General features: G+C 41.6%; 1 protein-coding gene and 1 pseudogene across 10 annotated transcripts in view; one reads left to right on the top strand and one right to left on the bottom strand.

Moving 5' to 3' along the window:
• The window catches only part of rasal2 (RAS protein activator like 2), a 351,759-nt gene that overhangs the window by 122,911 nt on the left and 201,693 nt on the right, over window positions 1–27,155 (bottom strand). For 7 of the 10 annotated variants that reach the window (XM_033028400.1, XM_033028395.1, XM_033028394.1 and 4 more), the window contains one exon: window positions 12,015–12,112. In XM_033028400.1, coding sequence (XP_032884291.1) covers window positions 12,015–12,112 — 98 coding nt within the window. Of the gene's footprint in view, window positions 1–12,014; window positions 12,113–21,121; window positions 22,045–24,116; window positions 24,224–27,155 lie in introns of those variants that run through there. The other 3 variants (XM_033028399.1, XM_033028401.1, XM_033028396.1) reach the window with 3 other exon arrangements.
• LOC116977711 lies at window positions 25,860–26,721 on the top strand (annotated as a pseudogene).

Raw genomic sequence — 27,155 nt, 5'->3', positions numbered from 1 at the left:
CCAGAGAAGTTAATAGACCAGATTGAGAGCTCCAGGTGGATCAATAATTCTGAGGATGGATGAAAAGTGCCCCAGTCTGAAGACTCCTGTCCAAAGAATGGACATGGACCCAAAGGTAGCACAAAAAGACCCAACTTTCTTGAAATATGTAGACACAAGAGAATGCAGAAGCTGGAATCTGGAGCATCAAACAATTTGCTGGAGGAACTCAGCAAGTCGAGCAGTATATGTATGTAGAAAGATATCCTGATGCAGGATCCCGATACAGGGTTTCGGTCCAAAATGTCAACCATTGCATTCCTGTTCCTCCAGCACATTGTTTGTTGTTTCTTAAAACATGCATCTTTTCTTAACTTTTCCTAGCTCTGAAAAAAGATTTGCCTGAAACATCAACCCAGTTCGTTAATCCATACATACTGATCAACTTTCTATGTAATTTCAATCTTTTTTGTTTAAAAAAAAAAAAAATTCAGCGCTTCATAACGTCAATGCAGATTTGACACTTCCTCCAGCTGGTGTGACGAGAACTCAAAATATAGTGTCAGTCATTCAGGAGCATGATGTGAAGAAACTTCTTTACCCAAAGTCAAACATATTTTTGGAATTCCCTCCTCTAGAGGGCAGACAAAACTCAGTCATGGAATTTTATCAAGATAGAAAATGTAAAGATTTTCGGATATTATGAGAATCGGGTTATGTGGAGTTAACATTGAAAAGTAGTGTCAAGTTTAAAGATCAGCTATTCTTTTAATATGTATCAGGTGAAAGGGGATTCAGTGGCCTTTTATTTGTTATGCTCTTACATTCCTAAGCATCTCAGAAAATAAGTTAATTTTAAAAGAACTTTAGAAAACTAATCCTTTCTTCAATCTGTGATATGCTCTCATTGCAATGCTGCTGTTTTAATTACAGCGGCAATGCAATCAATTCCAGTAAAACAAAAGAGACTCTGGGCTATAGGGGAGATTCAGAAGGATAGACTCGCACAATATTTTCCAAACAAAATGCAAGGAAACGCATTCAATTTTTCTTATTCCCATTGACCTTTGAGACGAGCTATCAAGTAAGTGAATTATGCGTTTTCTGTGCTCCATCGATCAGGAGTATCCTTTGCTGTGGTTGAGTAATCATCAGCGAGGTTCTAGGGCAGAAGTGACCTGTACTAAAGGGACAGATTGCACGTGAACTGAAGGGAGACAAATATCTTGAGGGTTTAAACAATAGTGGCAAGAGGTGGGAACCAGATTAGAAAGTCAGCAAATGGAAGGAAGAGGTTATGATTAGTAATTCTCAAAGGACAGACAGGGAAAGGTAAATGAACATGGCAAAACCAAGTGTGTTAATTTCAACACAAGAAGTATGATGGGTAAAGCAGATGAGCAGGGCCTGAAACAGTGCTTGGAACTTTGATGTTGTAGCCACTACAGAGATTAGGTTACGACAGAGACAGGACTGATAGCTCAACGTTCCAAGATTTCCTTGTTTCAGATGTGATGGAGAGGGAAGTAAAAGAGGACGCAGATAGAGGAGATGAGGTTAAGGTGGCATCATGTTCAGCATGGACATTGTAGACCGAAAGGCCTGTTCCTGTTCTGCACTATTCTATGTTCTACATTCCAACACTTATCTGTCCACAGAACAATCGTTTTTGGTCACATTTACATTTACATAATAATTTGCTTGTGCATACATCATATTTATAGGCAACGCCATATGATGTATGCACAAGCAAACATTCTCTTACGCAAGTTTAGTGCGTGTACAGATGGAGTGAAGTTGTCTCTTTTCAGAGCATATTGTACATCACTCTATACTGCACACCTATGGTCAAACTACAGAAAAGTAAGCTGACAGAGACTTAAAGTAGCTTATAATGATGCCATGAGAATATTACTTAAGAGATCTAGATGGTGTAGTGCAAGTGCAATGTTTGTAGCTGCAGGAGCCAATACTTTACAAACTGTCTTAAGAAATCTAATGTATAAAGTAATTTGCCGGATTAATGACTCTGAAAATGAAATTATCTTGGCCTTATCAAACATAAGGTTTAGCACAACACGCTACCAATCCCGGCTGTGGAGACATTGGTATAGTTGCCTCGTTGTAGAACATTGATTTTTTAAATTCTTGATCTTAAACCATGTATTGTGCTTTTGTATGCACTTTATTCTATGTAATGTCTTGTCTTTTAACTGGACCTTGAGTACGTAATAAAAAGTAAATAAGTAAAGGGCCTGTCCCACTTGGGCGTCATTTGCACGTCATTTACGCGACAGGCCGGTAGTGACCGTCGCGCGAAAATCGTCTAGCAGTACGTCACGCAAGTGGCGCGTGAGGATTTAGAGCACTGCAAAATCCTGGGGCGCCACGCGTTACCGAGCATCAATGCATACGCCATCACGCGCCATGCGCATGTCACAACGCGCCAACCAATTTTTAGGATGTCGCGTAAATGACGCGCAAATGGCGCCCAAGTAGGACAGCCTTTAATAATGGAGTATGTGGTTTACAGTAAACATTTCTCCCATTTAAATCACAATGGTTTTAAATAATTTTTTTGTATTAACTTGTTAAATTGGCTGTCTATTCAGAATAAGGAGTCCAGATTATTGTAGCTGACCAAAACCCCATATTATAAACCAGAAGTGGCATAAGCCGTTATTGCTTGTCAATCATTTAATGGGGAGTAAACTAAATAGCACAGTAAAGGATGACCAAGTGTTGGATATACATACAATTCAGCCTACAACCTCACTAAATGCACTATTGCAGGCCTTAGCATATGTCACAGGCACAATTTTGTGAGCAGCTTACACGATTCAAATAAGTGGTTAAAGCAATATGCAGAAGAACCGACTAGAGGACAGGCCATCTCAGACTGGGTATTGTGTAATGAGGAAGGATTGGTTAGCGATCTTGATGTGCAAAGCCCCTTAGGCAACAGTGACCATAATATTGCGGAATTCTGCATTCGGATGGAAAGTGACACAGTTAACTCAGAGACTAGAGTCCTGAACTTAAAGAAAGGAGTCTTTGAAGGTATGAGACCTAAATTGACTAGGATAGACTGGCAAATTATACTTAAGGGTGGACGGTGGAGATGCAATGGCAAAGATTTAAAGATTGCATGGATGAACTCCAAAAATTGTTCATCCCCGTCTGGCGAAAAAATAAAACGGGGAAGACGGCTCAACCGTGGATAACGAGGGAAATCAAGGATAGTGTTAAAAAAAAGGAAATTGCATATAAATTGGCCAGAGGAAGCAGCAAACCAGAGAACTGGGAGAAATTTAGAACTCAACAGAGGAGGACAAAGGGGTTAATTAAGAGGGGAGGAAAAAGAGCCTGAAAGAAAGCTTGCGGAGAATATAAAAACTCACTCCAAAAGCTTCTTTAGATATGTAACAAGGAAAGGATTAGTGAAGACAAATGTAGGTCCCTTACCATTAGAGACAGGTGAATTTATAATGGGAAGCAAGGAGCTGGCAGAGCAGTTAAACAAGTACTTTGGTTCTGTCTTCACTAAGGACGACATAAACAATCTCCCAGAAATACTAGGGGACCGAGGATCTATTGGAAGGGAGGAACTGAAAGGAATCCACATTAGTCAGGAAATGGTGTTAGGTAAACTGTTTGGACTGAAGGCAGATAAATCCGCAGGGCCTGATGGTCTGCATCCTAGAGTACTGGTGGTCCTAGAAATCGTTGATGCATTGGTGAATGTTCTCTCAACTCTGGATCAGTTTCTGTGGACTGGAGGGTAGCCAAAGTAACCAAACTTTTTAAGAAAGGAGGGAGAGCGAAAACAGGGAATTATAGATCAGTTAGCCTTACATCGGTAGTGGGGAAGATGCTCGAGTCGATTGTTAAAGATTTTCTAGCAGCGCATTTGGAAACCAGTGACAGGATCGGTCAAAGACAGCATGGATTTATGAAGGGGAAATCATGCTTGACTAATCTTCTGGAATTTTCTGAGGATTTAATGGACAAGGTATTAACGATTCAGACGAGAGAATTCAATTTGAGATTAGGAGACAAGGTCCCACAGAAGAGATTAGTAAGCAAAATGAGTGCACATGGTATTGGGGGTAGGGTATTGACATGGATAGAGAACTGGTTGGCAGAAAGGAAGCAAAGATGAGGAATTAACGGGTCCTTTTCAGAATGGCAGGCAGTGAGGGTGGGTGAATGGGTGACTGGAGAATGAATGCCTCAAGGCTCAGTGCTGGGACCCCAGTTGTTTACAATATATATTAACGATTCAGACGAGATAATTAAATGTGACATCTCCAAGTTTGCGGATGACACAAAGCTGGGTGGCAGTGTGAGCTGCGATGAGGATGCTATGAGACTGCAGGGTGACTTGGATAGGTTGGGTGAGTGGGCAGATGCATGGCATATGCAGTAAATGTGTATAATTGTGAGGTTATCGGCTTTGGTGGATCTATAGTTTTCTATGTGACAGAAAACAGGTGGTAAAAATTGGTAACCACGTCTCACTGGCTAGGTTCCTGAACATCGGCGCCCCCCAGGGTTGCGTTTTTATCACCTCTTCGGTACTCTGTATACACACATTTTTGCTGTTCACACTCTGACTCTGTCTTGTTATTTAAGTTTGCAGATGACACATCTGTGGCAGGTCTTATTACCAATAACATCGAAACCGTTTACCGTAGTGAAGTAGAGGAGCTAGTAAGGTGGTGTGAGAACAACAACCTCATACTTAACATCTCAAAAACTAAGGAGCTGGTTGTTGATTTCAGAAAGAAGGCCACCCCCCTCCTCCCTCTCTTCATCAATGGAGAGGTGGTTGAGAGGGTCACCTCCTTTAAGTTCCTCGGGACCACCATACATCAATCCCTATCATGTGAGCTCAACACCAGTCTCATAATCAGTAAGTGTCACCAGCGACTATACTTCCTGCGGCAGCTCAAAAAATTCAGGGTCAGTCGACCAGCCATGACCCACTTCTATAGGTCTACCATAGAAAGCATACTCACATTCTCCATGCTTGTCTGGTATGGTCACACAACCTCGCAGGATAAGATTCAGCTGGAGAGAATAGTGCGCCGAGCTTCTAAGATCATCGGTTGCAGCAGACTTCCCTCAGTGACATCACTTTACTCAACAAGACTCAGCAGAAAGGCCAATAAAATCATAGCAGACCACTTTCACCCGGCACATTACCTCTTTAATCTCCTCCCATCAGGAAGGAGATATAAAAGCATTAAAAGTAAAACATCTCGCTTCAGAGACAGCACCTACCTCCAAGCCATCAGATATTTGAATTTGCACTAATCACTTTGCACTTTCTTTTGCACTTGCACTTACGCTTAACATGACGCTGCTGGGTACTGTCCTTCCTGTATATATTGTCCTTCGTACGGTATTGTCTGTATTATTTATTGTGGTGTATGTGGTGGTTGTATTGTACTGTATTGTATCTGTCTGAGAGCGAACCTCAGACACATTCCTATCAACTTGTTGACATGGCAATAAACTTCTTGAATCTTGAATCTTGAATCTTTGGTGGCAAGAACAGGGAGGCAGATTATTATCTGAATGGTGTCAGATTAGGGGAGGTGCAACAAGTCCTGGGTGTGCTTGTACATCAGTCACTGAAACTAAACATGCAGGTACAGCTGGCAGTGAAGAAAGCTAATGGCATGGTGGCCTTCATTGCGAGAGAATTTGAGATTAGGAGCAAGAAGGTCCAACTGCAGTTGTACAGGGCCCTGGTGAGACTGCACCTGGAGTATTGTGTGCAATTTTGGTCTCCTCATTTAAGGAGGGACATTATTGCTATTGAGGGAGTGCAGCGTAGGTTCACCTACAGTATAGGTTCACCTCCACTGTTGTGACTGCAGCCTATATCCCTCCTGATGCTAATGCCAAGCTTGCAATGAAAGAGCTGCATACTGCCATTAGCAATCAACAGACGCACAACCCCGAGGCAGCCTTCATTGTTGCGGGTGACTTCAATCACTCTAACCTGAAGACTGTACTCCCCAAATTCCACCAACATGTCTCCTTCCCCACTAGAGTAGACAAGACACTGGACAAAGTCTACACCAACATGGCTGAAGCTTACAAAGCCATCCCCCTCCCCCACCTTGGTCAGTCTGATCACGTCTCATTGTTCCTGCTCCCTAAGTACTCCCCACTCATCAGACGGGTTAAACCAACTGTGAGGACAGTTAAAGTCTGGTCAGAGGAAGCGGACTTCACACTTCAGCAGTGTTTTGGAAACACTGACTGGAAGGCGTTTGCAGCCCAGGCCACCCTTGACTCCCACACGGACATTGATTCCTACACATCCTCTGTTCTGGACTTTATAAACTCCACCATCAATAGTGTCACCTCCCTCAAACAGGTGACCATATTCCCGAATCAGAAGCCATGGATGAACAGCGAGGTCAGGCTACTGCTGAAAGCACGGGACACCGCTTTCAGGTCAGGCGATGCTCGAGCCTACAGTTCAGCCAGGGCTAACCTGAAGAGGGGCATCAAGAAGGCCAAGCACTGCCATAAGCTCAGGATTGAGGAGCACTTCAACAACAACTCCGACCCCCGACGCATGTGGCAAGGCATCCAGGCCATCACGGACTACAGACCCTCCAACACCACCCCCACATCCAGCGACGCCTCCTTCCTTGAGGAGCTTAACCACTTCTATGGCCGCTTCGACAGGGACAATCTAGAGACAGCCATCAAGGCTGTGCTACCTGCCGATCACCAACCCCTCACACTCACCCCCTACGACGTATTCGTGGCACTGAGTAGGACTAATGCACGTAAAGCTGCTGGCCCTGACGGCATCCCCGGGCGCGTGCTCAGGGCCTGTGCTGCGCAGCTGACAGACGTCTGGACTGACATCTTCAACCTGTCACTTGCCCAAGCAGTTGTCCCCACGTGCCTTAAATCCACCTCCATCGTGCCAGTGCCAAAACACTCCACTGCGGCAAGCCTCAACGACTTCCGCCCAGTTGCACTTACCCCCATCATCACCAAGTGCTTCGAGAGGCTGGTCCTGGCACACCTCAAAAGCTGCCTACCCCCCACACTGGATCCCTATCAGTTTGCCTACCGCAAGAACAGGAGTACGGAGGATGCCATCTCAACGGCACTTCACTCCGCCCTCTCCCACCTCGACAACAGAGACACTTACGTAAGAATGCTGTTCATCGATTACAGCTCAGCATTCAACACCATTATACCATCAAAACTGATCACCAAACTCGGTAACCTGGGCATCGACCCCTCCCTCTGCAACTGGATACTGGACTTTCTAACCAACAGACCCCAGTCTGTTAGGTTAGACAAGCACACCTCTTCAACCCTCACCCTGAACACCGGCGTTCCACAGGGCTGTGTGCTGAGCCCCCTCCTCTACTCCCTCTTCACCTATGACTGCACACCTGTACATGGTACTAACACCATCATCAAGTATGCAGATGATACAACGGTGATTGGCCTCATCAGCAACAACGATGAGTCGGCCTACAGGGAGGAGGTCCAGCACTTAGCAGCATGGTGCGCTGACAACAACCTGGCCCTTAACTCCAAGAAGACCAAGGAGCTCATTGTAGACTTCAGGAAGTCCAGGGGCGGCACGCACACCCCCATCCACATTAACGGGACGGAGGTGGAACGGGTTTCTAGCTTCAGGTTCCTGGGAGTCAACATCTCCGATGACCTCTCTTGGACCCACAATACCTCAACGCTGATCAAGAAGGCTCACCAGCGTCTCTTCTTCCTGAGGAGACTGAAGAAGGTCCATCTGTCTCCTCAGATCCTGGTGAACTTCTACCGCTGCACCATCGAGAGCATCCTTACCAACTGCATCACAGTATGGTATGGCAACTGCTCTGTCTCCGACCGGAAGGCATTGCAGAGGGTGGTGAAAATTGCCCAACGCATCACCGGTTCCTCGCTCCCCTCCATTGAGTCTGTCCAAAGCAAGCGTTATCTGCGGAGGGCGCTCAGCATCGCCAAGGACTGCTCTCACCCCAACCATGGACTGTTTACCCTCCTACCATCCGGGAGGCGCTACAGGTCTCTCCGTTGCCGAACCAGCAGGTCCAGGAACAGCTTCTTCCCGGCGGCTGTCACTCTACTCAACAACGTACCTCGGTGACTGCCAATCACCCCCCCCCCCCCCGGACACTTATTATCACTTATTATTATTTATTTAAATCATTTGCTATGTCGCTCTTCCAGGGAGATGCTAAATGCATTTCGTTGTCTCTGTACTGTACACTGACAATGACAATTAAAATTGAATCTGAATCTGAATCTGAATCTGAGGTTCACCAGGTTAATTCCTGAGATGGCGGGACTGACATATGATGAAAGAATGGGTCGACTGGGCTTGTATTCACTGGAATTTAGAAGGGTGAGAGGGTATCTTATGGAAAACATATAAAATTCTTAAAGGATTGGCCTGGCTAGATGCACGAAAAAAGAAGAAGAAAGCTGGTTGGGATAGAAAATGAATGCTTGGTGCATTAACAGCTCTCTCGGCCTGTGAGACATGATGAAGAACATAGGGAGTCCAGCTTTTACATAACACTTCCCAAAGGGCCTGATGCCCATGTACTCCAGCATGGAAAAATGGCCAGCTCTACTTCTGCACTACAATTCAAACTTACACAAATTAAATAAAACTAACTAATACAGTGTTTTAGTTTCTCAAGGAAGGTAAAGAAATGGAGCTGCACTAATCTCATACTGGTAAGGTGCCGCAAGCACTGATACGTACACCTGCAAGAGAGACAAGCATTAAATGGATTTTCTGTGAACGTGGCTACATTATCTGAACCGTTACAATTTGCCAACATGTGAATCTGACTTATGGGTTCTGAAATTTAGAGTTTCGTTTGCAGACACAGCTTGCACTCAGGCAAGCACCCTGTGCTTGCTTATTTGGTGTGGGGGTTGCAATGAGGATAGTTGTCTGGGGAAGGTAATAGGTGCACAGAGATTGAAGGCAATAGGTGCATAAGGATGACGGCTAGAGCTGTGATTAAATATTAAGGGCAATTATTATTTTGCAACCCCAATAAATTGAGCACATTAACCACCAATCCTAGTTTACAGCAATTTTTATCTTTACTTCTCATTAAGTAATGTTTTTGTCTGTTAAAAACATAATTAAACGTGTATGTATTGACAGAATGAGACCAGTATCCTGCAAATGTGCCTATATGATTTCCATTCAATGGTAATTAGCACTTCTAAGTAACTAACTCAGTCTTGCAACTCAGCACAGAGGGCATTTAAAATCAGTAATCTGTGTGTATAAAAACAGATTTACCACACTAGTTTATGATGTATAGTATGGCAATTCAGATAAATATTAATATGTCCAAAACACAAAAAAGTGTCTATCACAAAAGGGATTGATATTTAAAATGCAATATGATAAAGAACAACTACCCGCAATGTAGCTCACAAGAATTTAGATGATACACTTTTATTAAAGTACGGGAGTATCATATGATTTAACACACAACAGAAGTTCCACTCAAAGAAATTCTGTGAAATTTGATCTCTCCGAATGATAAGGTTGAATTGACACAATACACTGACATTAAAGTCATTATTGGTGAAAGGTCCATCCTGATGTTATTTCTTTCATGTTTGGAACTTATTTTTGTGAGGCAAACGTTTATCTCAGTCACTGAGAATTTTTGCGGACTCAAATTGTTTTTCAAAATATTTATAATGGAATATGCTTCTGCAATGTCAGAACATGGAATAGTTTTGTGGTAGTGGTGGACAAGCTGCTGGGATCTTGTGCAGAACACAAATCTCTGGAGGAATTCAACGGGTCAGGCAGCATCAGTAAAGGGAATGGACAGGCAACATTTCATGTTGGGACCCTTTTTCAGACCCCGACTCTTAAGAGTTTTGCTCAAGTTTCTAGCATCTACAGTGTCTTGTGCCTTCGAGGAAACTCAGGTGGTGTCAGCAAATGAGGGACCTTCCATTGGAACCAAAACTTATTTTTTCCCAAATGCCAAGCAATTTGATGCATGGAATTCTGCCAAGATACAAGCCTCATTATTTTGGAGAAGTGAAGATGACTGCAAATATACAGTCTCCAGTGTTTTTATGAAGCAATATTTACATAACTTCCAAACATAATTCCAATGATAACCCCTGGCCTGTCTTGCTCCAGCTAATCTCACCCAAAGAAACACTTAGCTAAAATGTAACTTTGATTCCGTTGATAAGGGAGAATAATGAATAATACATCCAGATTATCAATAATCCATCTGTATCCAAGATGCATCTAGATTTGATTGAACAATCAGCAAAAGGCAGAACTGGATTTGACTGCAATGGATTACTCAGTGTGACAATACGTGGTAGATGCAAGGATCTGCAGATACTGATTTACCACAAATTATACAAAATGCTGGAGTAACTTGGCGGGTCTACCCGACTCGCTGAATTATTCCAGCATTTCCTGACAATACCTAGTACTTGGTTAAGCTCACAGTTACAGAACAAATACTTTCCGTAACAACTAGCGACTGTACAACTGATCCTGTACGCATTTTTGCTTTCAAAGGTAACAATCCAAAATTAAAAATTAAAAGTTAACTAAATTTCCAGTAAATCTAACCAATTTGTCTGTACCACAATGTGCTTCGACCCTTGTTCAATGATACTAATACCTGGAAGTACACCAAATCATCTTCGGAATTATGCCTTGTTTTTCCCCAGTCTACTCCTTTATGAAAGTTAATGAGTCATCTTGGTAATGCTTTTAAAGGAGCCCAGATCAATATTCCATCTTACAAGTGGGACTTAATGTATGAAGGATATTTGGGGTAGACATAAAATGCTGGACTAACTCAGTGGGACAGGCAACATCTCTGGAGAGAAGGAATGGCTCGTTTTGCGTCGAGACCCTTTATCAGGCTCTCGACCCAAAACGTCACCTATTCATTCCCTCCAGAGATGCTGCCTGTCCCGCTGAGTTACTCCAGCATTTTGTGTCTACCTTCGATTTAAACCGATATCTGAAGTTCTGTCCTATACAAGAATATTTGGGGGCCAAGGGGGAAGATTTGGTATGCTTCTGTGCTTCGCTGAAGGTAAGTATGGACTGAGGTGGGGCATTAGTCTGTCATTGTTCATTATCTTTATGTTGCCATGCTGCTGCTTGTTCAACTCCCTTCAAAAGAAAACACAGTTATGCCAAATGTTGTGGGCCAGAGAGTTGGGACGCCCCAGAGAAGAAATTCCTAATTTACACCAACCTGATATCATATGTGTGGCTCTTGAGAAATAAATCAATTTGTTGACTTAGTTTGATGGCACCAAAACCAAAACATTGGTTATCAATGTATAGCAACCTTCTTTCAAGTTTGGGCACCATCAAGTCAAGCAAGAGGTCTATTGGAAGATGGCTACTGAATACAAGGAGATCGTTAAAATATCTCACAATCTGCCATACACCAGGTCAATTATACTTTGTATAATCACAGCTTCAAAATAATGAAATTATTATTGTTATGTCTTCACAGTTTCCCTTTATGCTGAGCCAAGAAACAAGTCATTCTAGTATGTAAATTCAACAGTGAACCATTGTATAATCAGATTATTTCAATATTAATCCTCTACTTTTAATAGTGGCATATTTCGACAATTGCACTTGTAATGTAATTCAAGCATTGAATTAATACTCTTATGTATAATTTTACAAAAAGAAAGTGTTTTTGTATGTGACCATACAGTGCTCTGCTCATTTATCTTAGTCAGCTAAATTGAAAAATGATCATGAAACATTGAAATAATTTTCTCAGCTTGCTCAACAGCCTTCTTCTGGAAATATGCAGCTGTATTGTTGGTCAATCTGAATGGAAATTAATTAATTGTTTGTGGCATAATTATGAATTCTTGTGCAACAAATCTGTTTGGTTATAGTTAATGGATTGTGTGTTTATTGTAGCATATGTGGGGAAGAAAAAGCATGTTTATTTGACTCAAGGATACCTCACCTTGAAAGGGGATGTGGAGTCTTCCATCCCATTTGCTTTATCGGATGATCCTGGCCCTGATATGCTCCTGCGACGGGGGGAGCGGTCTCCAGGTGGCTCTGCAACAAACAAGTGTTCAAAGTCAGCTTTTCATTCATTTAAGCACAGCTCTTTAGTAGAAACACGGAAATTAAGTCTGCTTTTGCTGCGCCCTTAATATTTGTAAGAGCCAATTCTCCAAATGTTCACTGGAAAAAGGGCAGTAACACACACAGCAGGCAAAACAAACTATTTTTCCAAAAGTATCATTACTTTGAAATGCACTTTGTAGCATAGACTGAATTACAGCAGGAAGGAACATTAGTCACAGAATAACTGGAGACCAAGAGTTTGTTGACTTGCCCAGGAAAGAGTGTTGAAAAACAGCTTTTACTTTGCTTTGGGACCACCTGCTCTGGCCATCTTACTGGCCAATGAGTTGTGATTGTGTGCTATCTAGAATGGTCGCTCTATTAAGCCATAGGCCTTTTCAATCAAGGCGAGACAGTTCACAGGGAATAAAACATGTGGCTTTTTTCACCCCATTATTCATAATTTAACATAATTTTGCAATTCAATTAATCACGTTTTCAATCTATTCAGTGAATAGACTTACTTTATTCAATGTAGTTATATATGTTAGCCACATACCTAGCCAACACAGGAACCATGTTTGTTTACCTCTACGCCATATCCCCTAAACTTCCTGTGTAGGAAAGAACTGCAGATGCTGGTTTAAATCAAGGGTAGACACAAAATGCTGGAGTAACTCAGGGGACAGGCAATATCTCTGGAGAGAAGAAATGGGTGACGTTTCGGGTCGAGACCCTTCTTCAAACTGATGTCAGGCCCTAAACTTCCTGATTCTTCACAGATATTCGGCCCAGATTTTTTTCACCTGTTTGGTGAAAACCACATCAGACATAGGGTTGCCAACTGTCCCGTATTAGTCGGGACATCCCGTATATTGGGCTAAATTGGTTTGTCCCATTAGGGACCGCCCTTGTCCCGTATTTGACTGCTACTACTCGGGGGGGACTGTCGGGCGGAGCGCCGCATCCGGCCCCTCCTCACTCGTCCCGACTTAAGGCAGCCCTTGGAGTGCAGCAGCTGCACCTTGCCTGTGGCCCCGTCGGTCGGCAGCCCGGCCGGCCAGCTGTGCGGCCTTCGGACCATCGCTTACCGCCGACACCACCACCACTCCTTCTATGGCCGATCATCGGTTCATGAGGTGGATGGGGTGCCGGACTTTGCACACGACGTTGTGCGCCCCCGGAACACAGCTCCTCAGCTGGCCCGCTGGGTGGGCTTCGTGTGTAGTCCAGCACCCGGGCCATTCACCCAGTCACAACCAAGTCGGTCAACGAATTGCCGTTGGGAATTTGTCCCTTATTTTGACCTTTTGTCCCTTTATTTGGGAGTGAGAAAGTTGGCAACCCTAATCGGACAACACTGGCATTTTTCTCTCCTGCCAACTTCAAATGGCAGAGGCAAAATCACAGTACAATGGAGGGAGATATGGGACAATCTACACAAGGAGTTTAATACTCCACATTTATACATATGGCAGAATGAAAGAACAAATCAAATCAGTGAAGGCTGTTGTCATTGTGAGCTTGGATTCAATGAAAGGAGGCAAAGAATATGTCATTTTAAAAGTGGAACTGACGGCAAGGAGCAGTAACCTGAATGAGAGCAAGTTACATCAATTAGAAAGATAAACTCCCCACTTCAAATCATCTGAGTGTTACTTTTGTTACAGAAAATATTGAAATAAATGAAAGAATTTTGTGGAGACATTTTTTACTGTTTTTACATACATGCAGATAATAATTATTTTACCAACATCCATTAAAAATTATCACCACCCGTTCAAATTCCATTATAAACCTTTTACGTTTTTTATTCTGAACCATTTGCCTTATTTAGCTTTTACCCCCTTTTTGATGAAACATTTTATTATCCTTCCCTCCTCACAAATTAATGGAGAGTTATCTACCTGATCCTCTGCATTCATAACAAACAACTGAGATTCTAAGAAAATGTCTACCCGGCCAATCCCTCCGCTGAGGTCACTCTTATACTGCTCATTCTTACATCACCGGGAAAGTTGCCAAGACTCTAAAAGCAATATTTTAAAAGTGCTTGGCAAGGATATGACTAATTATATTAAAACCAAGATTGTGTCAGCAACCTTTAATCAATTCTACTTTCAATAAATACATGTATAATGAATGGCTGGAAAGGCAGCCAAAATACCTTTTTGTAGAATTAATTCTGTTGATACTATATTACATATTTATTCAATCGAATTTCTTGATTCCCAGTCTGAGGATATGGGTCACGATCACAACAACTAAGGTGGATAATGTCGAGTTGGACAGGTCATCGTTATACGTTGGATTTTGTATGAATGGGTTTTTTTTAAACTACAAGTTCTCAGACTCATGTTGGATATTATGAAAAATGTTGCACATATTTTAATAAAATATTATTCAAAGAGAGACAAGTTCTCAGATTCCCATTATATCAGGCTAGACACAAAATGCTGGAGTAACTCAGCAGGACAGGCAGCATCTCTGAAGAGAAGGGATAGGTGTCGTCTCCGGTCGAGACCCTTCTTCAGACTGATAGTCAGGGGAGAGGGAAACTAGAGATATGGAAGAGTACAAAGAGCATGTAACGTGTGAAAAGGACAGATCAAAGCAGACGATGATCAAGGAAATGTTCAATTGTTATTTGTTGGCGATAGGGAAGGTAACAACGAGGCATACAAACAGTGAAATGAATGAGAACAGTGAAACTAGTAGGAGAACTAGGGTGGGAGAGGATCAGAAAGAGAGGGAAAGCAAAGGTTTCTTGAAGTTAGATAAATCAATATTCATACCACTGGGCTTTCTAAGCTACCGAAGCAAAATATGAGATGCTGTTCCTCCAACTTGTGTTTGGCCTCACTCTGACAGTGGACAGAAAGGTCAGTATGAGAATGGGAAGGGGAGTTAAAGTATTCAGCTACCGGGCGATCATGTAGGTCCAATTGGATTGAACAAAGGTGCTCAGCAAAATGCCAGGTTGTTCCTTTTAAATACAAACAGAATTTGCCAGAGGCAGCAGCAAGCCAAGCAACACAAGTGGAATTAAAAATCAGTTCAAAGATCCTTCATCAGAAATGTTCATTATTTTTCCTTCTCCACAGATGTTGCTGACCTGCTATATTTTTTCAGCATCTTTATTTAATTTCAGATTTGCAGCATCTACAGTTGTGTGGCAAATCTGTCTGCCCAAAATCTGAAATAACCCAAAAATATTCCAAACTTATTTTGAAATACAGAGGATAATTCAGCCAGCTGCAAATACTTGGCAATGCCGGACTGATTATCAGCTGTGCTGCTCAATTAGAGCTGCACCAAGCCTAGTTACTGTGCTCTGAGTTGACTCTCTATTCCAGCCTACCTAGCCAGCCCCGCCTAATCTTTAACACCTTGGTGATATCCTGCACCTTTTTGCCATCATGCCAAAAAGACCAGTATGGGCAGCATCACAAAAATGAAGCATAATTCATTGTCTATATGGTAAATATCAGTGATTTTTATTTAAAAAAAGATACATATTGTGCAAAATCCAAGGAACTTCAAAATTCAGTTTGTCACCTTATTAAGACTCTTGATGTTTTTGGATAGCACTTCACATTCTAGGAACTGTAACTCCTGAAAAGGTCAAGTGAAGCAGATGAATGGGAACAAAACCACCTTAAAGTTCGCCTCCAGGTCAGTCACCATCCCTCCCTGAGACTGATATAATCCTTCCTTTATCAACATTAGATCAAAATCTTGGTATTAATTTTGTAACACCACAAAGACTGCAGCAATTCAAGATAGCAGCTGATCTTACTAGCTTTACAAGAACAACATGGCACATAGGCACAAATATATTGTCTTGCCAGCATTGTCCACATTCTATGAAAAAATAAAATAAAATGGAAGGGAGTTCCAAAGGTGGGGATTTTGTGTGTGAGTGTGTGCCTGAACACTACAATGTGGAATAATATGTGAAAGGTGTAAATCAGTTGCAGATATTGTGAACAGATCAAGGTGGAACATGAATTTTCAACAGCCCATTCATATGTTAGTGGATGTTTGACCTGATCTGTGAATGAATATGTCAGGTAGGACAGCTGCCTGCAACTCTGCAGGAATAACAATTGCAATGGAATTGAGATTGGGAAGAGTAGAGGAAAGTGCATTGCGCAAATGGAACAGGGTGAGAAGAGGAAGTGTGGAATTTCTGACAATTGATTTTTCCAGGTTAGGAAATTGGAATAAAAATGTTAAAATATTCAATAATATCTTGTTTGTACCAAACAGTTGCAAGAAGACCTTAATCCAATGCAAAACATTTTATTTCATTTATCCAGTAATAAGGATGTAACCTGCCATTGCCTCATGAATAGCTAATGAACCTGCATCTCAATCCACCACACAAATTGATTACAGGTTTAAATAGTTGAACAATGAACATTGAATCACATGGTCATCGAGTCATACGGCACAGACACATGCCCTTTAGTGCAATTTGTCCATGCAGACCAAGAAGACCCATCAACATGAGTCCTATTTTCCTGCATTTATAGAGTCCTCTGGCCAAACCGCTGTATTTAAAAAAAATGTGAAAATTTATGAAACATTTACTTGAAAACCTGTGGTGACGTTTTACTTACTGTTTATCAATTCCCAGACCAAACTTACAAAACATAGTAAAATTCCAATTATTCAGTTGTCCTGATGGACCAGAATCTCGTTGATTCTGCATCTGTGAAGGCCAACTCATTGGGTATCTTTAAGGCGGAGATTGACAGATTCTTGATTAGTTAGGGTGTTAGGGGTTATGGGGAGAAGTCAAGAGAATGGGGTGGAGAGGGAAAGATAGATCATCCATGAATGAATGGCGGAGTAGACTCAATGGGCCGAATGGCCTATATCTTTCCCCATGATTTATGAATTTGGGATGGGATCGTGAGCAGGATTATGGCTAGAGCCAAGGTCATCATGTTTACTTTGAGCTGGCTTCAAAATTTAGTACATGCAATATATATATTTTTTAAATTGGGATATTAATAGACATGACGTCCAATAGTCTGGAAAATTTAGAGCCACAATGCAAAACACTGCAGATTGCTGGAATTTGGAGCAATAAATAAACAGTAATAGGAACTCAGCAGCATTTGCGGAAGGAAATGGACTGATGACGTTTCAGGTCGAGACCCTTCATCAGTTGTCTGTCTGTTCTAAAAATCTTGTGGTCTGCCACTTCCAAAAATTTAAAATGTCACTCAATTTGAACATTTCACTTTTATTGCCATAGTCTTTTGAAGGTTTGAGCTGTACCTTTTGCTAATGCCCGATCTATATTTGCTCAGTCGAGATTTTCTTTGTTCATTATTTAAAGTGAAGTTCTGAAAATAATTGTGATTGGGATTGTTGTATTTTATTACAAAAAAAATTGGCATTGACTGGTATTGATATTGCTTTATTATTGTCACGTGTACCAACATCTAATTGAAATACTTTGTTTTCCGTGCCATTCAGCAAATCATACCATGCATGTGCACGATCAAACCATACATGAGTATAATAGTGCAAAAATAGTTTACAAATAGCCTTAGGTAGACACAAAATGCTGGAGTACCTCAGCGGGACAGGCAGCATCTCTGGAGAGAAAGAATGGGTGACGTTTCAGGTCAAGACACTTCTGCCTGAACAAATAGCCTCAATGGATCTAGAACACAATGGCATTATCTGAGCCAATAGACAATAGATAATAGGTGCAGGAGTAGGCCATTTGGCCCTTCGAGCCAGCACTGCCATTCAATGTGATCATGGCTGATCATCCCCAATCAGTACCCCGTTCCTGCCTTCTCCCTATATCCCCTGACTCCACTATTTTTAAGAGCCCCATCTAGCTCTCTCTTGAAAGCATCATGAGAACCTGCCTCCACCCCCCTCTGAGGCAGAGAATTCCACAGACTCACCACTCTCTGTGAGAAAAAGTGTTTCCTCGTCTCCGTTCTAAATGGTTTACTACTTATTCTTAAACTGTGGCCCCTGGTTCTGGACTCCCCCAACATTGGGAACATGTTTCCTGCCTCTAGCGTGTCCAAGCCATTAACAATCTTAGCGTATATTGCTACCTCCTCTGCTCAACAGTTCAATCTGCCATTTCCAGATGAGTGTAATGTAGGAATCCGATTTATTCAATTAAAGGCTTTTATCTCCCAACAAACTACCATTATTCACAGCTGTTTACGAACAAGTAATTGCTCACTGTTCCCTGAAGTCGATGGGTCAGACAAATGGCTCAGGAACCAGTGCTGACTGAAATGTATTTCCAGCCAAGATTCAATACATCATGAGCTTGACACCAACTTATTTGTCACTTTCTAAGACTCTAATGAATCTCTCCATCAATTCAATGCAATTAGTACGATCAAAGAAATTAGTCTTAAGACACAAGGAACTGCAAAAGCTGGAATCTTGAGGAAAGCACAAAGTGCTGGAGATTACTTTACAATTAAACCATAAGTAATCTGTAAACCATGGTTCAATGTTCATTCAGATCACAATGCGGTTTGAGCGACAGAACAAGGCACTGGATTGGCATTCTTGCTATTGAGGGAGTGCAGCATAGGTTTACAAGGTTAATTCCCGGGATGGCGGGACTGTCATATACTGAGATAATGGAGCGGCTGGGCTTGTATACTGGAGTTTAGAAGGATGAGAGGGGATCTTATTGAAACATATAAGATTATTAACGGTTTGGACACGCTAGAGGCAGGAAACATGTTCCCGAGGTGGAGGACGGTTCTCTGGATACTTTCAAGAGAGAGCTAGATAGGGCTCTTAAAGATAGCGGAGTCAGGGGATAAGGGGAGACGGCAGGAACGGGGTACTGACTGGGGATGATCAGCCATGATTAAATTGAATGGCGGTGCTGGCTCGAAGAGCCGAATGGCCTACTTCTGCACCTATTGTCTATTGCTGTAAATATTGGTATTTCTCATGGTTATTATTTTATAAATCGTCATTTTATTAAGACTTTTGTCTTAAGTGGTAATCAGCCACCCTCTGAATAGGTTGAACATAGTTTATAGTTTTAATATTTTATTTTAAAATTGTTATTATAGTATATTTAAAGTTATGCTCAAAGTTACATCAATATATATGGGTGAAACAACAAGCTCATTTCCTGGAGACAAATTATAGAAAACTCGTAATTAGAATTCTACGAGATAGAGCAGAAAACAAGATAATTATCACTCTTTAGCCTCACTGCAAGAGGAGTATTCCATGTACAACAAATGAATGAACAACCCTTCCCATCTTGACTTTTATAATTCTGATTCTGTGAAAATGCTTATACCTGTACTCCTTTCTTTAACCAGTAGTGAGACAATAATATCCCATCTCAGGGATTCAAACTGAACACGCCAGTAAATCAATAAGTACATGGGCCATTGGAATGAAATTGTTTAGACTGCTGTTAGATGAGCAGAGTTCAATCAATGTACGTAGTCCATGGTTCATCATTGAATATACCCGCCGCAGTGTGCCCATGCATAAGACACATGGCTATGCATTTCATGCCTTTTTTGATTTCTGAATTGTACATGCACATTTGGTGCACAGGGTAAGCTCAAGATGACCCTAGGTTCACTTGACCTGACAAAGTAACCTGTATTAAATAGTTCAATAAAATGTAGCTCAGGCAATTCATAATCTGTATCTTTAGACGTAAAAACTGAAATTGAATGGAACAAGAGGACTTGTGGGAGGGAGGGATGGGGGTGTAGGTATGCAGGGAAGCACTCATCAGTCGACTTAATGGAAATCTTAACATCTGACTGCAGTGGAGGCATTCACACCTGACTCATACTGATAAGTGAATTCTGGGCATTTTACGGAAGTCATTACAAACTCCAACGGTAAACCAACAGTTTGGTTTTGAACTGGGAATTGAAGTATCTGAATTGAAAAAAATCCAGACGTTCAAACAAGGTTTGTATTTCCCCTGAAGTAAAGGATGATTTGCTTCAAATATTAATGATACAAAAGTTTTTGTTTTAAATATCAAAACAAAATAGTGCATGTTAAACAAAAATCTTGCATTTTAAAATGAATGAAATAATTTAAATCATGATTCTTTTGATCTGCCTATTCCATCCATTTCTATCATGATTTGGACCGGATGCCAGTGGTTAACCTGAACTGCTACTCTATAAACATCAAATCTCTCACTAAATATCCGTTGCACAATCAAGTGACCTATTGCAATTACAAGTGTTTAAGAAAGAACTGCAGATGCTGGAAATATCTAAGTTAGACAAAAATGCTGGAGAAACCCAGCGGGTGAGACAACATCTATGGAGAGAAGGAATAGGCGACGTTTCGGGTGGAGACCCTTCTTCAGGCGAAGGGTCTCGACCCGAAATGTCGCCTATTCCTTCTCTCCATAGATGCTGCCTCACCCGCTGTGTTTCTCCAGCATTTTTGTCTACCTATTGCAATTACAACCTCTCTCATCTCCATCATTTTCTAGCAAGGAAATACTTTGGAAAGCATGAGGAACTGGAGTGCAAGCAATTGTCACACTGCAACAACCCTCCTAGTCAAGTAATGTGTGCAGGAAAAATACTGCAGATGCTGGTTTACACTGATGATAAACAGATGATGCTGGAGTAACTCAGTGGGTCAGACAACATCTCTAGAGAAAAAAATCCCTCCCCCTCCCTAATCGTCCCTTCATTATCACCTCTTCCACAGCCAACAATGGACCATTGTGGGCTCCACTTTTCCTTTGTCATCCGTGCCAGCTCTGATTTGTTCTGTACCGTTTCATATCTCTGGTTTCCCTCTCCCTCGACTCTCAGTCTGAAGAAGGGTCTCAACCCGACACGTCACCTATTTTTTCTCTCCAGAGACGCTGCCTGACCCATTGAGTTACTCCAGCATTTTGTGTCTATAGTCAAGCAATGTGTTTGGGATACTGAACATGTAAGCTTTGAAACGCAAACTTGCGAAACTCCACCAACTTACCATTAGTGCTGAAAGGAGAGCTGGGACTTGGCTGGTCTCCGAGACAGCCATACTCGCCGGAAGACTGTACTGTACATTGGTGACAAAATGAAAACACTAGCGTTGACAAGGGAGATGTTATCGAGCATGACTGCATTGGCACCGAGTTGGCACCAAGGTGAGGCTGGCCCGCCGATGCAAAGAGTGGCTGGTGATGCAAATAAATGCAAGTTACAACCACTGTGATGTGACAAATTACAGTACATGGTAGAGTATTAGGCAATTGAGATTTAGGTTCTTCTTCCAAGCAATGATGAATCAGCTTATTTATAGGTTTGTACAAATACCAAATCGTCATTACTGAAAATCTGTTCTCTTCAGAACCACAACTTAGACAGTTATGCAGATCTGCACCATTTTGTTAACAATCCACTGTCTATATAAACATTAAGCTGAAAGAAGGAAAAAAATATTTAGTTCATCTCCTTCAACTAATTTCTTAGTAATACAAATCTCAGAAGGTCTGATTATATTATTTCAATTGAGTGATTGGGTACATCTAAAACATGAAGCAAAACCAGCAGCTCCACCTACATAAACCAACAATTTGTTTTTAATTGTCAAATTAAAGGTGGATCAACACATGTTATACAAAAATCTGCTATTTTCAATCTTTCACTTGTATCTCTTCAGGTACTTCCTACTTTGAAGATGCTGACTTCGTCTTCAGGCAATGATCAAATTTGCCTTGTGTTCCCACACATTCAAAGATTGGTCACAATTACGTTTCTAGGATCATACTTCAGCCATGCTATTTATCAGGAAGCTTTAACAGTTAAGAATCTGCCTATTTTCTTTCAAGACAACCACACTCAAACAAAGTACAATTTTTTGCCTTAAATCTGGCTTGTTTTAATTAATCCAAACAGCGTTTTTTCTTCCAAGATCTTAAAATGTGAGACAGACCATCCAACCTTACAATGCCCGATCTTGACCCCACTCAGCATTCATTCACACAGCTTCATTTTCCAGCAACAGCCTCATTATCAAACCAGACAGAGCATTTAGCAACCTAACTAGTGAAACACAGAATGGTATGTACCGCAGATTAAATTTCAAGGCCCAGAGCTATAGTTGTTCTAGCTCAATTGTGACAAAATTTGCCATTAAAAAAAGACAAAACTGACTAATATTTATGCCAATTCCATTCCCACACATCCAAACCAGCATACATATCTGCCACCATTCAAGAAAATCAAAATTGTTTTGAAGATCTTATCAAGCACAATAGACTTCTGCTAGTCTGACAACAGTTATAACTAATTCTACCTTTCTCTCACCACAAATACTGGCTGACCAGTTGAGCACATTCAACGCTAACTTGCTGAGTTATAATACATACAGGTAGTGTTGGATTCCTGTCTAAACAGAAAAAAAATATTCACAAATAAGAACCAATGCAGAAGAATAGCAATTTATAACCTTAACTGTGATGCCTATTAAAAACAAGTTTTAACTCCTCTTCAAAGAATTAATAACAAAATAATTTTAAAAAAACAGGACAAGATTATATCAAATGGTCTCAAGGGTAAGTGTGAAAAAATGTAAATCCACAAAATACTGCATGATCTCCATACCACTCCCTGTACAGTCAGAAAAAAACTTCACTAACATTATGCATGCTGTCAGTTAATCTAATTAGAAAATTGATCGCTTGTAATTAATTCTGATTCTCCCAATAGCTGATGCTGTTTTTCTCCTGAACTTCAAATAAGCCAAGAAAATCCATCACAATATTTATTCAGAGCACTTATATTAATTAGTCCAGTAAATATCCCTTCCTTTGCCCAAGATCTTCTCTGCTCCATGAAAGAATAAAATAGCAAATCAATGATCAGCATACAACAGCAAAGACTGCAGCACCAACCCTCAACAACTGCCTCAACAACAGGCCATGGACAAATATGCTTGTGGATACCATCAAATTAAAAGTAAGCATACAAGCTTGTGATCATTAGAAGCATATTCTTGTTTTAGAAAACAAGGCAGAAGAAACCAAGTCGTTGTTTTGATTGTACCTCCTACCCTTCAACCCTCTTAATGTAAGCAATAATGCACTCTGCTGCCGCAAATAGGCAAAGCACCTTCACACACACAGATATGCCTTTGTTCTGCATTCTCCAGTTATTAAGCACCAATTCTGAGTTAATACAATTATACTACAGTCCAGCAGGGTTGTATCTTACAAATAAACAATCCTGTTTTGTAGAATTACATTTCAATGCTGCTTTCTTACTATAAATTGGACATGTCAAAATGTTCCCGTTTTGCTATAAACACAACCATATTCAAATGCTTAAAAAACATTTTTTTGAATACTTATGAAATCAGAAACTCCTTTGTCTGCAGTTCATTCACACGGTACAAAGATTCTAAATTGTTTCAGATCAGCATCTCTTTTGCAGAAACTCAGCACTTTCAACTTTAGACAACGCTATTCCTTACACCGTTATTCTGATTAACCTCATTATAGTTGGTTATGGAATTCTGCACTGCACATTTCACAGAAAGAATTTGGATTTGGATTAAAAAAAAACATCAAATGAAGCAGTTTCCTGCCCAGCTATAAAATATACCACAAATAAAATGCCCCATTTTCACATGCTAAATAAAAAGAGGCCTGCTAATAACACCAACTGGCAATCGCAAAACTTTATTCACAATTCCTTCATCTCTATTTTAGGAGAAAATCTTTGAAGCAAACATGCACACCCAGTAGCAGCGTTTCAGTGTGCAAATCAGCAAAGCATCAGAGCGGAGGCTGACAATGACAAGCAGCACCACAATCCCCATGCAATTCTCATAAACCGATCCGACACAATGCCTCTCACCCAAACAAGCTTCAACATCCCAATTAGCCCTGCATCACCCACTGTCAACTGCCACTTTGATCATATCCACACAAGACAAAAGACCTTGCCAGGGGTTTAGGGGTCAGGTAAAGTCTGCTTTCTACCGAGCAACAAAAGAAGCTGTTCCTCATCTTCAATGCAGTTTGACCACTCTGCTCTACCATGGAGGAAGGAACTCATTGTCTGTCCACAGAATCTGGACACTGGCCACAACGGCTGCACGGAATATACCAACACCTTTCATACAGCTCTATTATCCGTTCTCATAAATTAGAATAGGGACAGCCCTCCAATAAATGGGTATGCAAAGTGTTTTATTGATCACAGGCCTCTCTCATTGGAGCACAACACAGCTCATATTGATGGATTTAATGGATTATTTAAAAGCTGCCAAGAGAGACATTAAAGCTTTTAGTGCATTTCCTGGATAAGGTACTTTCTGTGCCCCTACATCGACAGTCAGCAATGTTACTGATTACCAGCTGATTTTACACAGCAAATCTTTTTGAAGTAATGTTATCACTATCAAACAAAATAAAAATCAGTAGTAATATTTGATCATCGTGGTTTGTTTTCTAATACCATTTTATTTAAGAGAAGTGATAATTTTCACATTATTAACAGGAAAGCAGGATTCTGCAAAAGTATACTTTTAATATATTATTATCAGTACTATCAGTATTATCACTGCACTGCACCTACTAATAAGGTGAAAACACCGCAGGCCATGTGCACCCAAGTCCCTGTCTGACCTGCAATGAGACCAGCTGCCAAGAGCACAACTATCCCATATAGATATGGGATAGTCTGAAGAAGGGCCTCGACCCGAAACGTCACCCATTCCTTCTCTCCAGAGATGCTGCCTGTCCCGCTGAGTTACTCCAGCTTTTTGTGTCTATCTCATATAGATATCCCTATAAAGAATATAGTTGCATCCTTCGGGGAATTATCTCATCTCATCCAGGCATCTCTGCAAATTGTCTGAAATGAATACAAATGAATACCTTGCCGGAGGTGCGATTAATTTTCAGATCGCATTCTCCGGTCGCTCTGCGGCCTACCATCGATGGAGCTGGAGGCATCCTCGGACTGACCTTGGGCCCCATCGCGGGGCATGGATTTAACATCGGAGTTGATCCCTTGCTTGGGATCGCTCCAACCCTTGCTTGGGATCGCCTGCGGACTTTACTCTCTGCAATAACGGGATTATTGCATTCCTAATTAGAAAATTGTGTTATAAAAACAAATGTGTAAATAGGGGAAAGTGGTTGGTGCTAGAGCGTATAAGACTCACAGTAACAAAGTTATGTTTTCTGCAGTATTTTCAAAGATAAAGGTCTTTTCAATAAACTTTTTAGACTTTAGAGATAGAGTGCGGAAACAGGCTTTTTGCCCCACTGAGGCCCAGCTGACCAGAGATCACTCCATACACTAACACTATCCTACACACTAGGGACAATTTTACAACTTGCTGAAGCCAATTAACCTACAAACCTGTAGGTTTTTGGAGTGTGGGAGGAAACTGAAGCACCCGGGGTAAAACCCACACGATATTATATGAGAATTTTACCCGAACAGTCTGTGACCCATAGCGCTGTGGCCATAGCGCTATGTTTAAAGCCTATAGCGCCACCGGTCGCATCGCTAGAGAGAAAGAGGTGTTCTGCTGTAAAATGGACCCCACAAGTATCGTTTTTGTTCTCTCTTGCCAATAAAATTGATTTGTAACGAAACAGGCAAGTGAGCTTTTTTCTGTTCTACTAGTCAGATCCTTGAACCCGTTCCCTTGTAACATTTGGCGTAGTCGGCAGGATCTGATGAATAGAATAGAAAATGGCGTTGCAGGCCAAGCACCCCCGCAACAAACTGCTGCCCTCAGTGCAGGGGATCCCGCAGCAGGCCGTGCTGCAGGTGGGACCAAGAACCTCGAGTCTTCAAGCTCCTCGAATGCTTTTAACGGGTTACGAGAGAGAAGTTTATAGTTTTTCACTCAAATGGATCAACAATGGCATCTGCAAGATTTGATCACTCATATTGTTTAGGAATATATATGGCAACTGCGATAATTATGCTACATTGGAAGGTCACAGTGGAGCAACAATGGAATTGCATTATAACACAGATGCCAGCATGCTTTTTCCAGCATCAACAGACAAAACTGTAGCAGTGTGGGACCATGAAATGGGTGAAAGAATCAAGAGAATTGATGTTATCCAACCCAATGGGGACCACAGTTGGTCTGTATAGGAAGAAATGACGAAACAGTGAAGCTATGGGACATTCGGAAGAAGGCCGCAAGCCATATGTTTCAAAACACGTACCAACGTTTAATGACACAAGCGATCAAATTATTTCTGGTGGTTTTGATAAAGGCATCAAGGTTTGGGACCTCCAATAAAACAAGTTAATCTGTACCATGGGTGGTCATACAGACTTGGTGACTGGTTTGATCCTGAGTGGGGTAAAATAGAATATCACCAACCTCGCTGACCACATCCAGGAAGCCTTAGAAAGATTCGAAGGGTTGGAGAACAGTATCCCTCGGGAGGATGATGGACAACATTGGTGCACTGGGAACTAACCATTGTTGTTGGCCATAATATTACGATGTTGTATGTGCGGATTGGCTTCACGACCTCGTGGACTTTACTACAGCCTGTGGGCTGGATGTAATGAGGTAACTCCTACGGGCCGGATGTGACGAGGTAACGCCTGCAGCCCGGATGTGATGGTAACCAGGCTGTTCGAGGGGTGGAATGTTACACGAGAATTTTGCTCAAATAGTCTGTGACTCATAGCGCTGTGGCCACAGAACTATGTTCAAAGCCCCCAGCGCTATGTTTAAAGACCCTAGCCCTGCGGCCGTTAGCGCTATATTTAGAATCCATAGCGCTACAGCCTGCAGCTCCTTGTTTAAATTCCCATGCGCTAAGCCGACAACGCTCTGTTTAAACCTTGGTGCACCAAACTGGCAGCGCTGTGTGTCGGGGGGGGCCTCGCTCGGATGCAATCCCCTGCCATTGGTTATAGTTTGAATTTGGGAGCAGTACTATTGGCCAGGACTTATCGGCGGTTATTTCAACGGCTGATTTCTTACCTGTATAAAGGCAGGCGCAAGGAAGCCGTAAGTGAGTTTATATACG

The sequence above is a fragment of the Amblyraja radiata genome, chromosome 10 (assembly GCF_010909765.2).
Source record: "Amblyraja radiata isolate CabotCenter1 chromosome 10, sAmbRad1.1.pri, whole genome shotgun sequence".
NCBI classification, from domain to species: Eukaryota; Metazoa; Chordata; class Chondrichthyes; order Rajiformes; family Rajidae; genus Amblyraja; species Amblyraja radiata.
This window is presented reverse-complemented; position numbering and strand designations above follow the sequence as displayed.